Source organism: Ambystoma mexicanum, chromosome 10 (assembly GCF_040938575.1).
Source record: "Ambystoma mexicanum isolate Mex_15411 chromosome 10, UKY_AmexF1_1, whole genome shotgun sequence".
Classification (NCBI taxonomy): Eukaryota; Metazoa; Chordata; class Amphibia; order Caudata; family Ambystomatidae; genus Ambystoma; species Ambystoma mexicanum.
The window spans coordinates 733,684,138-733,696,753 of record NC_090932.1 but is presented as its reverse complement, the minus strand read 5'-3'; the positions used below and the strand labels follow the sequence as shown (position 1 = coordinate 733,696,753).

General features: G+C 43.2%; 1 protein-coding gene across 2 annotated transcripts in view; it reads left to right on the top strand.

The window, feature by feature from the left end:
• The window catches only part of PFN2 (profilin 2), a 139,474-nt gene extending 126,913 nt beyond the window's left edge, over window positions 1–12,561 (top strand). Inside the window, exon 3 of one of the 2 annotated variants that reach the window (XM_069618374.1) lies at window positions 10,290–12,561. In XM_069618374.1, the coding sequence (XP_069474475.1) occupies window positions 10,290–10,387 (98 nt within the window). In that variant the 3' untranslated portion in view covers window positions 10,388–12,561. Of the gene's footprint in view, window positions 1–9,985 lie in introns of both variants that reach the window. The other variant, XM_069618375.1, reaches the window with a different exon arrangement.
• Window positions 12,562–12,616: the final 55 nt, after the last annotated feature.

Sequence of the window (12,616 nt, the reverse complement as noted above, 5' to 3'; positions counted from 1 at the left end):
ACCTCTTGAAGGGGAAAACCTTCACCACCCCTGCAGTGGAAGCCACTCTCACGACAGACGCATCTCTCACAGGGTGGGGGGGGGGAGGGCCTCACCTGCTTCAACAGACAGCGCACGGAGTGTGGTCCCCTGAGGTAGCGTCCAACCATATAAACCCACTGGAGCTACTAGCAGTGTTCAAAGCATTGAAAGCCTTTCAGGACAACTGCAAGGGAAGACAGTGCTGGTCCTAACCGACAGCACAACAGCAATGTATTATCTGAACAAGCAGGGGGGCACTCACTCTCCAGGGCTATCCAAGCTGTCCCAAAACATCTGGATATGGGCTCTCAAACACAAGATGTTCCTGATATCCCAACATGTTCCAGGGGAACTCAATCTTCTGGCAGACGTACTCAGCAGAGATTTTCCTCTGCCAGAAGAATACGAATGGTGTCTGCACGAAGACATTGTATCCAACGTCTTCGCAGAATGGGGGTTTCCAGAGATCGACCTGTTCGCTACCCAGGAGAACTCCCAATGCCCAGATTACGCCTCCAGGTACCCCCAGAACCGATCCAAGGGGAACGGTCTCTGGAGAACTCGGGGAAATTTGTTTACGCTGTCCCCCCCCCCCCCCCCCCCCCCCGACTCCCCTTCTGAACAAGATAGTGCACAAGATGCACCAGGAACCAGTCACCATGATTCTGGTGGCTCCCATGTGCGCCTGATGGAAATGTCCCACTCCCCACCAGTCAAGCTGCCCTGCTCGTACATGTTGTCTCAGGACAGGGGGGAGACTCTGCACCCAGGCCCACAAACTCTGAAGTTAGCAGCCTGGCTCCTGAAGTCAGAGTTTGGACATCTGCAACTCCCCCCTCAAAGATGCATGGACATACTGAGGGAGGCAAGAAAGCCTAACACACGTTATTGCTATGCCAGCAAATGGAAACGTTTTGTCATTTGGTGCAGTTCCAAATGCGTCGATCCCACCGATTGCTCGCCTGCACACATTGTGTTATATCCATCTAACCCATCTGTTGGACTCTGGGTTAGTCTTCAATTCCTTAAAGGTTCACCTAGCTGCGTTGTCCGCCTACACCACGTCACAGCAAAAGGTGTTGTGGTGGAAAATACCTGTGATTAAAGCCTTTTATGGAAGGGGTTAAAATAATGTATCCCCCCCATCACTCACCCAGCCCCTGGGTGGGATCTAAATGTGGTTTTAACCAGGCTCATGGGACCCCCTTTTGAGCCTATGCATAAAGCTAGTCTGAAAGACCTGACTTACAAGACAGCCTTTCTAGTAGCCATCGCTTCTATCAGAAGAGTTGGCGAACTACAGGCCCTCTCGGTCTTGGACCCCTTTGTTACAGTCCACAAAGATAAAGTTGTTGTGCGCACTCATCCCAGATTTGCGCCGAAATTTATTTTGAAATTCCATGTGAACCAGTCAATCGAACTACCCACGTTCTTCCAGAGACCTACTAACATGGCTGAAAGAAGCCTTCACACACACTAGATGTGTGCAGGGCAGTCCTGTTCTACATGGATAGAACCAAACCACTGAGGAAAACTAATCAATTCTTTGTTTCAGTGGCAGCTGGTAGAGAAGGGGACCCTGTCTCTAAATCAGCAATATCAAGGTGGATTGTCAAATGCATCACACTATGTTACACACTCTTGCAAAGAGAGAACTGCCCTTCAAGCCTAGAGCACATTCTACTCGAGGCGCTAGGGTATCCATAGCATTCATTGCAAATGTTCCCCCTAAAGTCAATTTGAAAAGCGGCAACCTGGAGTTCTGTACACACCTTTACAAAACACTATTTCCTCATTCTAGGTCTGATTCTCAGGTGGGACAAGCAGTACTAAGACCTCTTTTTTTTCTACTGTTTCTTCTCACAACCCACCTCCAACTCCAGGTACTGCTCGCTAGTCTATGCAAAGCATGTGATTCTAAGCAGATTAACAAGCATCAGAAGACATGCATTACTTACCGTAAAAGCATTTCTGATGATTGTATCTGCTTCGATTCACATGCGCCCTCCCTGCTTGCCCGCTCGGGGTGGAAGGAACATAGACTTCTTACTACTTTCTCTCTTCATGTACTCACTCACTATAGCCTTGGGCTCCCTCATGGCAGAAAAAATACAATCGGAGGGACCTCGGTGCGTGAGGGATTTTGGGTACTACACGTCACAATGGGGATAGTGTTTCAGACACGCCTATGCCGACGTCCCCTTCCGGTCTCCCGAAAGACAAGATGCAATACTCTGCGGTTACCACTGGATGTCGGACCATATGCACAGTATGTGATTCTAAGAAGATTAACAAACATCAAACTATTTGGAGAGCACTTTCAGATACACTCAAGGGGTTCAAGAAGAGAGGGACTTTGCAGAAGAGATTATGGGGGACAGAAAATCCGTTGCCCAAGCCATACCAATTCTGAAATCCATTCAAAGCAGAATTGACTCCTCACCCCTAACCTTACCAGGGCAGTCAACCCAAGAATAGAGAAATTATTCAGGGCCGCCCCCTTCGACCCACTTTACATAAAGGGGTCAGCTTAAACCCGACTTGTGGTCACAACCACCAGGAAAAGGGCATGTACACCTCTAGCATCCTCGGAAGCTCCCCCAGAGAAGGAGAGCAAAAGGTTATATGGGCTAGGAAGGTAAGTGGCTTTCACCTCCTACCAGGCAAGAATTGCTGATACCACCACTCTGCTGGCAAGTTACATTTGTCACCAATGGGAGCAGGTAGCTGCCCTCATTGCCTCCGCACCTGATCCTCTAAAGGGCCAGTTGGTCCAGATTGCGTCGGAAGGGAGATTGGTGTCCGGATGCATTCTCAAAGCGACTTTGACACAGCAGACAATGCAGGCCGACTCATCGCAGAGAGCACAGTCATCAAGAGACACGCTTGGCTAAGGCAGTCAGGGTTCAAACCCGAGACCCAAGCCACTCTTAATAGACATGCCGGTGGAACCAAATGTCTTGTTTGGGAAAGCGGTGGAAGAGGCACTCAAAACAGCCAAGGATGAATATGAGACCCTTAAGTCCCTTGGACAACTCACCAATAAACCCACGAACCAGAGGTAATAATAATTTTCGTCGCTCTCACAGCCAAAATTCCCAGAGGGTGTCCAATTACTCTCAAGGGCAAGGATCATCGTGGGGAGGCAACCAACAGGCTACACAGAATTGTCCCAGAGGTCAGAAAAGGGGCTGTGGTAGAGTGAGAGGCAGCCCAGGTAGAGGCGGTACGCCTCCCAACAGTGACGCTCCGCTCAGTCCCTTCCCATGCATCCCCAGTAGGGGGGCACATTTCCAGCTTCACCCACGCATGGGAAGGGATCACCTCGGACAGATGGGTACTGTCCACAGTGTCCGCGGGATACTGTATCGAACTGTTGGAGCGCCCCCGCAACCATCCTCCAAGACAGAAGATCCACTCTTTGGAGCACCAAAGAATCCTACTCGAGGAATCCTACTCGAGGAGATCGTCACTCTTCTTGCAAAGGACGCGATAGAACTCGTCCCGGGCAACCAGGTAAACAAGGGTATTTATTGAACTTACTTCCTTGTGCCAAAAAAAAAATCTAACAATGCGCCCAGTATTAGACTTGCGCCCTGCAAACAAGTATGTCAAGCCTCAAAAGTTTTGCATTACTACCCCCCCAAGAAGTAATCCCCCTACCAAGAAAAGGAGATTATATGGCAACATTGTACATGAAAGATGCCTATTTTCATATTTCCAAGTTACCAGCGCACAGAAGATACTTGCGCTTCAAGGTGGACAGTCAGCACTACCAGTTGATGGTGCTGCCCTTCGGCATAGCCTCGGCTCCAAGGGTATTCACCAAGGTATTGGCGGTGGTGGCGGCGCACCTACGCAGTGAGGCAATCCCAGTGTACCCTTACCTAGACGACTGGCTCATGCTCATCACGGGGGAGACCCCAGTGATTTGCAGATCCAACATCCAAAGAACGATCTGACTCCTCTTAGAATTGGGCTTCTCAATCAAAGAGAAGAAATCAAGCCTGGTGCCAAGCACCTCCAAACAATTCCTAGGAGCTGTCCTAAACACTCGAGGGGTTGGCCTTTCCATCAGAGGAAAGAATTCGGAACCTACTACTGCAAATTCAGTCCAGTCGTCAGATAAGGGTTTGCAAAGCGATGTGTTTGCTAGGCATGATGGCGTCATGTATTTACCTGGTTCCCCCACGCGCCTGCGTCCCATGCATGAATGGTTGGCGAAACAGTGGTCTCAGGCAAGTGGTCAGTGGGATGATCTAGTGGTTGTTTCGCCAACACTAGGTACAGAGTCTTCGCTGGTGACAAGAGAGAATCTTTCCAAGGGGAAACCCTTTTACGATCTGGAAATGCAGGCTGTAGTCACTACAGACGCGTCCCTGTCAGGATGGGGAGCACACCACCTTCACCACACAGCTCAGGGCCGCTGGTCTCACACAGTGGCCAAGAATCACATCAACCTACTAGAGCTTGTGGCAGTCTTCAGAGCGCTTTGAGCGTTCGAACCCCACCTATCCAACCTGTTAGTGCCGATTCTAACTGACAGCACAACAGCAATGTTTTACATAAACAAACAGGGCACTCGTTTGCCAAATCTGTCCAGGCTTGCACAGAAAATTTGGATATGGGCACTCAGACGGAACATTTACCTGTCATTGCAACACGTTCCAGGGGATCTCATTTCACTAGCGGATGCTTTGAGCAGAGACCTCCTCCCGGAAGAACACAAATGGTGTCTACACGAAGAAGTCGTAGGAGACCTCTTCTCACAGTGGGGTTTCCCCACTATAGACCTATTCGCCACATGCGAAAACAGACAATGGCCAAGATTCGCATCCAGGATCCCCAGCCAGGCTCCATGGGGAACGCTCTATGGATGACCTGGTCGGGGATGTTTGCCTACGCTTCTCCACCAACCCCTCTGATGAGGAAGGTGGTCAACAAGATGCACAGGGAATCGATGATGCTAATCCTAGTTGCTCCCATGTGGGCGAGACGACCGTGGTTCCCGCACCTGCGCAAACGGAACAGTGTGCGAACCCATCAGACTCACGTGCTGGCACAACCTACTATCCCAGCATGAAGAACAAACAGTGCATCCTCAACCCAACTCTATGAACTTGGCAGCATGGCTCCTGAAGTCAGAGTTTGGCCATCTCAATCTACCACAGAGATGCATGGATATCCTGAAAGAATCAAGGAAACCAAACACAAGACACTGTTACTTTGATAAGTAGAAAAGATTCATTATTTGGTGCCAGAATGAACAAATCAACCCAGTTGGTTGCACTCCTTCCAATATTGCTACCTACATGCTCCACCTGCTGGATGCAGGATTGGTATTTAATTCACTCAAAGTACACCCGGTGGCACTGTCAGCATACACCACCTCCCATAACAAGGTGTCATGGTGGAAGGTGCCAGTTGTCAAAGCCTTTATAGAATGGGTGAAGAGACCCTCCAATTTCCAACCCACCACCAAGGTGGGACCTTAATGTGGTGCTTGCTAAACTCATGGGCTCCCCCCTTTGAACCCATGCATAAAGCTAGTCTCGAACACCTGACCTATAAAACTGCCTTCTTAGTAGCCATTACATCCATAAGAAGGGTCAGTGAAATTCAGGCTCTGTCCGTGAAGGATCCTTTATTTACTGTTCATAAAGATAAACTGGTTCTACAAACTCACCCTAGGTTATCGCCTAAGTTAATTTCAAAATTCCAGGTTAACCAGTCCATTGAGCTACCGGCCTTCCAAGAACCCAAAAGCTCTGCTGAGGTGAAACTACATACACTAGATGTGCGAAGAGCGGTCCTCTACTACGTAGACAAGACCAGACCGCTAAGACAGACTGTTTGTCTCGTAGCTGCAGGCAGAGAAGGAGATTGCGTCTCTAAAGGTGCCATCTCTAAAAGGATAGTCAAATGTATCCATCTGTGTTACTCCCTTTCAGAAAAAACACTGCCTTTTACGCCAAGGGCCCACTCTACAAGAGGCACTGGGGCCACTCTGGCTTTCATTGCAAATGTACCCCTTGACACCATTTGCAAAGCAGCTACATGGAGCTCTATTCGCACCTTTACTCAGCACTACTGCATTGACGCTCATTCCAATACAGATACTCCAGTGTGACAAGCGGTTCTAAGACATTTATTTGCTCATGACCCTTCTCACATACCACCACCTTCTTCTAACACTGCTCGCTAATCTATGCAAAGCATGTGATCTAAGCAGATTCCACAAGCCTCGGAAGGGATGCATTACTCACCGTAGTCGTATTTCTGATGCTTGTATCTGCTTAGATTCACATGCGCCAACCCTTCCTCCCCTCTGAGAGAAGGCACATGGATGCTTGTAGTCTTATCTTTTTATCTGCTTGGATACTCTGTACTCGCGCTACTCCTCAAGCTACCTCATGTTAGAAAAAATACAATCTGAGGGTCCTACACGTGTAAGGGATCATGGTATAGCAGACGTCACACTAGGGATAGTATTACTGGCACGCCCTATGTCGACGCCAATTTTCGAGTTTCAAAAAACAAACTGTAATACTCTGCAGCTTCCACTAGATGTCGGCCTATGCACCGCATGTGAATCTAAGCAGATACAAGCATCAGAAATACGATTTTAGATGAGTAATATATATAATGAAATAAGGCACATTCAGTAAACTGAAGTAAATTATTGTAAATCCGCTCCCAGTGTAGATACGTTTATGGGGAATAGTTTATATATTATGTGAGAATTAATGGACATTTGCCAAATGTCTGCATATAGCAAACTATATCCGGAGTGTTCCTCCAAGCGCTAACCAAACATGGTAAATATGTACATTTGTTTACTGAGACACACAAATAGTTTGATCTGGAAGGGTTAAAGTATTTGCAAACAGCCAACAATGGAATAGTTTGCATGATCGTTTTGGTTTCATTGGGTGGCAGTTGAGTGCAGTAAGTCTGCATCATATCAAGTGTAGCCATTGGATCATGTAAAAATGTGCTGATTCCACTCAACTGAAATGTTGATTCCCGATGGACAGTGTCCAAACGATAAATCCATAGTTCTAATCGGTGTAAATGTTCTGCTACATTGTAGGTGTGGTTTAATAGTTTGTAAGATAAACATTTCTCGGTCTGTGTGTCCCTTGTGGATTTAATGTTCAACGAGAGGTTGGTTTGTTGCGTTTATTCCGGACACATGACCGATGTTCCAATATACGTTTTACTGGCCTGATGGTTTTGCCTACATACAATAGGTCACAAGGGCATTTGATAATGTATGACATTTTTTGTATTGCAGTTTGGGTGGGGTTAGAAGTTCCCACTTGATGTGTCCCTGCTCAAAAATGTTTGGTGTTGGTGAACTGACATGCCACATTTAATAGCCAGTGATCGGGGGTAGCCCCCATGCATTGTGTACTGTTGAGTCTTCCCCTGCACACCTGTAGGTGTGTACTAGCTTCTGCTTCCGATAGTTTTTCTTAAGTCAAAGGTGGATTTCTTGGCTAGAATCTTGCTGTTTTACCAAATGCCCGTTTTTATGTAGTATGATCTTGATCACATTGCTGATGGGGCTAAAAGTAGCAACACGTATGAGTCTATGTGTAGTGGTCTTTTTGTTGGCTTTAAGGCAGATGTCTCCATCTGTGGTGGCTGCCCTCTTGTAGTTATTCATCACTAACCTCTGTGTATAACCGCCTGTCATTGAAAGGAGAAAAACATATTTTTGATGAGGATGTGTTTTTCAATAGTTTTATACAGTGTTGTTAAATGCTAACTCTTGAATTGGAATTAATACATTAACCAGTGACATAAATTGAATGGCGGACTCCCAATGCTAGGAGTCTGAAAAGCAAATCTAAAGCTTTGTTTTTTTTCCCTGTACAAATTGGTCTTGATCAATTTTTTTCTATAAGGTGTAGCCTGTCAGATCAAGACCCAATCAAGGCACCCCTACTTATATTTTTTGACATGTACAACATGCGGTTGAAGGGTTGATTGTGGAATATATAGCATTTAAGTACTAGAAAAAATATCAATATGGAAAATGTTAACATCTAATCATTCTGATGAACATTATCAGAAGTTAATAAGTGCACCACCAATGTTTGTCACAAATTGCGGTCATGAAGCAAATGTAGGCATATATGAACAGGAAAAAGGTTTATCAAAAAAAGAAAAAACATATGAGAAATGAATCGCATGGCAAGTTTATGCTGAACACCTGAATCATCCCGAGGGACTCCAGGTCAAAAATATCACACGCATATTCATTGACAATCCTCATTTAAAGAAAACTTTTGTGAAGTAGGGAACAAATGCTCATAAGATTTGATCGTATATCATTGAGACAGCAGAGGAGAGGAGTAAGATACAGGGTGAAGAACTGGCAGCCCTGGAGAAACAGTTTGCGGATAATCAAACAGTGCAAGATGCCAAACCGCTAAAGAACTTGGATGAAGAGCTCTCTAAATGATAGAAAGATACAGAAAGTAAAAAAAGCTGCAACAAACTATAAAGAGGAAAAAACCTATCTAATGAGGGGTGGTTTTTATACAGAACATCAATAACACTATCGACCTAATCGATATGTGACTTTCTCCAATAAATCTGGATCATCTAGCAACTCTGATCCAACAACATTGAGTGGAGGGTCGGCCCCTAGTACATCAGGAGGGAGACGGGGGCGATACAATGACCACCACAGCCCAAACGGAGAATGAGAACAAGGCAGTGGTAGTCAACAAACTATGACAGATCATATACCGATTGTCAGTCTATACACTTATAGCCCCAGTTAACCAGAAAAACATTTGGCTGAAGGACTGTCCTTTGTCCCTATGACAAAGGCAGATCCATTTAACTGAGATTGAATTGCAGAAAATCTTCAGAAACATAAGATTAAAACACTACTTTTGAAGTCCATCTGCCCCAACAATGGAAAGAGAAGAATCCTCTTGAGACATTAGACATTGAAAATATTACCAGCCTAGAGAAAGGATCCCGTTTCTTGCCCACACCGGTCCTCCTGAGCTGGAAGCCTTTGAGAATATATTGCTTCTGGTAAATAACATTCTTCCCTTCGCCGATCAAACTTTTTTTTTTTTAAAGGGAAATGTGTACTCGTTTACGATGAAATGGAGCATTATAGGATTAAAAAAGCACTACAATACTGCGCATGGAATCTGGCATAATAACTCATTGTGAACGGAATGTAGGTTCACCATCCCAAAACGAATTCTGACGGGGTTTCGAGCTTGCAAATTAGTTTTGCTGACACATAGTTTGCTTTGTTCGAAAATGTGTGGGATGCATGTAGTAGAAATATTGCACTAGTATTTCAGGATTTTGTGTCAACATACTTAATTAGAACTGTTCCATGTGGGGGTGGTTTTTAAGGGTTTTAAAGATTATTTTCCAGTTAATTTTAAAGCATTTCTGTCAAGTACTTCAGCCATCTAATATGTACAAAAATACGTTTCACTTAAAGGACCCATTCCTGTGGGGGTAATGGGCAGAATTTTTAACTGTGTTTAAATGCTAAAGTATCTCTTAGCATTTGATATAATCCAACCCAGCAATCCTTCACGAACTGACCTGTTATTTTTTTTAATCTATCAGCTCATTTCATTGCAGTTATGTTTGCAATCAACTTTTCTTACATCTCTGAGTAACATTAATATGCCTTGGTGATTGGCTAATATTTACCAACGCGCTAGTAGACTAACATCTTTGGTGGTTTCCTTTCTAAATAATTTCTGTCTCTTCTTTTTGCTGTTCCTTCTTACTTTTCTCCTACGCCTGTTTGCTATGTTTGCGTTGGTGGCTTCATCTTCGGTTTTTAACCAGTTTACTGTCTGATTATGCTACAAATAAACTCTTGTTGCGGTGTCGTCTATAACTGCACTATTTTCTTTGTTTTTCTTGCTTGTTTAAAATCTCTCTTCTCTTCTTTCTTTTCTTTCAGTCTTGGTCTTTGCAATGGGCAAAGAAGGGGTCCATGGAGGTGGATTGAATAAGAAGGCATACTCGATGGCAAAATACTTGAGAGACTCTGGGTTCTAGTTATTAGGCAGACATTCTACTCGGGAAGAATTGCTACTAAACTTTCCTGTTAGTGAGCTTAACTTACAGTATTATGGAATCTTTATTAGCAATGTAGGGCGATGGGGTATGAACAAGTGTCTCCTTTGTATCCCTTTGTTGGTGGGGAAAGGTGTTTTTCTTTTTCTTTGTTCATGCTTGTTCTTTTGTTTCCTTGTGTACTCCAGCATTGGTTATTATCATGGCAAAAGAAGGTGTCCATGGAGGGCTTCTCAACAAGAAAGCATATGAAATGTCTTCATACCTTTGCAAGCTTGGATGCTAAGCAGCCTTTCCCCATCTACCTAGCAACTGTTCATCATCATCATCATCATCCAGTTGTGTTCGCAATGCTATCAGACTGTAGATGGTAGTTACATTTTTTTATTTACCCATATTTTTCTAATGTCACAACCATAGTACCCTTTTGTTCATTTGTTCGTTAACCACTGTATGTAACTAAATCCCATGTTTTGCACCATTATTGCAGTAAAACACTAAAGATGAGCTGCATGATATTTTGGGGATGGAATATGCCAACTCTGGGTATTGCTTTATATTTGCAATTATTGATACTGACAACTAAGACTTTTTTTTTAAAGTGCCGATTGTACAATCTAATTTGATCCATGCCTTTTCAGCACTTGAGCGACTTATACGGCTCAGTTAGTCTTCCTTTTGCAGAGCATGGTTGGAAGGGAAGTGCATGCACATCTATTTTTTTTGTTCTTCCCATTTTTCATTGATATGGTTTTAATTACACTTTTCATTCAGTGCCTGGATTATTAAACGTTTCAATACCAATGTTTAATTACTTTTTATAGAGGTGCAATGTCTTGAAAATCATTTCGGTATTCAAGTTGAATATTTCTATATGGTCTTAGAAAACATCCTAGCTTGTAACATCTTCTTCTTGATTGTCAGTACAACTAACAACTATAAAACTGCTTTATAGGGTGCAAATACATTTCTTCCTGGGATCATACCCCAACTATCTTGAAATGAGGATCAAATGCCAAAAGTTTTATCTTTAAAAATATTGCAGCAGAAATGCCTCATTAATCTATCTACATGTCCATACACTACGTTTTCAGGAAAGGTGTTCCATGTGTAATTAGCCCCAAATGTATAATGTCTGCACAAGTGCCCCTTTCCCAAGCACCTTTTCTGTTCTAGTTTCAAAGGAGAATGTATCTGTACATAACTTTTTGTTGAGCACTACCTATGCTCCCCGACTTAAGTATAATAATTCCTTAATCACTTACTGTTGTCGCAGTACACTATTGTTTACAGTTGACTTCCAAAGTGGAAAGCTTTTAGCTATCATATAGTAATTACTTGGGAGAAAATTGTAAAGCACGCAGTTAGGTAAGGTTGAGTACAGTCTTCTTGCAATTGAAATTTCCAGACTTGTTCTCAGTTAAAACTGGGCAGCAGCTAGAAAAAATATTGAAGGGTGATATTTAAAAATGTAATATTTAAACAAAAAAGCTAAATCCCTTTTCTGAAAAGTAAAACGTGGGGTGATTTATAAAACTGACATTTCCAGACACTATTGTTTGGTGAATGTTAACTTCAGTGTCTAAGGGACATTCCATCCTGCATAGCTCTGAACATTGTAATTATCAGCTCCTGATGCTTTTAATGAATTGTTAAAAGCTTTTAGTGTGAAACTTCTATATCCCATAGCCCAATATAACCATCTGGAGTGTGTCCAGTTTGTTTTTCATAGGACCAATTTTATTTGCAGCTTGGCATTTTATATAAAACGTCATTTATAAAGAGGGGTAACTACCACCTTAAGCTGTCTACTGGTAGTCGTGACACTAAATTGTCATATTGCTAATTTGTTGGTAATGTACAAAATTGCTGCTTTAATGCCATTGTTTGGATGAAGGCTGGTAGTTGAAATGCAATCTGTTTCACATATAATATTGCATTGGATCTGCTGAACCCTGCTGCAGAAACTTGAGTAAACTTTGTTCTAGTCATCTGAAATGTGTATTCACAATGGTCAGTTAAATCACGGTACTTTGCCCATTAAAAATAAAAGTGCTGAATTCGGTATACAAAAGAACAAATGGGAGATGGTATTGGCTGGAATAACTGACTTGGCTGTCTTGTGATAACATTTTTAAAATGTATTCTGTGCCATAGTAATAAAGATTAACTTTAACTGTTAATATTCTGAGATGGATTTTAACTGATGATTGAGGGTTGTTTTTTCTAATGGCACTCGTTTAGGGACATTCTAGTATTTGCTTTGTTTGGGCCTTGTGGATTATGTACAGATTTAAGCAAATTCCTGTTGTTAATTTGTCTTTTCCTGCACTTTTGTTACATCTGGGATACGGTCTAACTCATCTGATTTTAATATGCATTTCAGAAAATGCCATAAACTATTAAAACACCATGTTTACAGACAGATGAAATAAATTTATTCCAACCAAATATAAATAATTGCCTATTGTGTTTCTTTGTATTGTGATTTCATAGTTTTGATGTTTCTACCCAA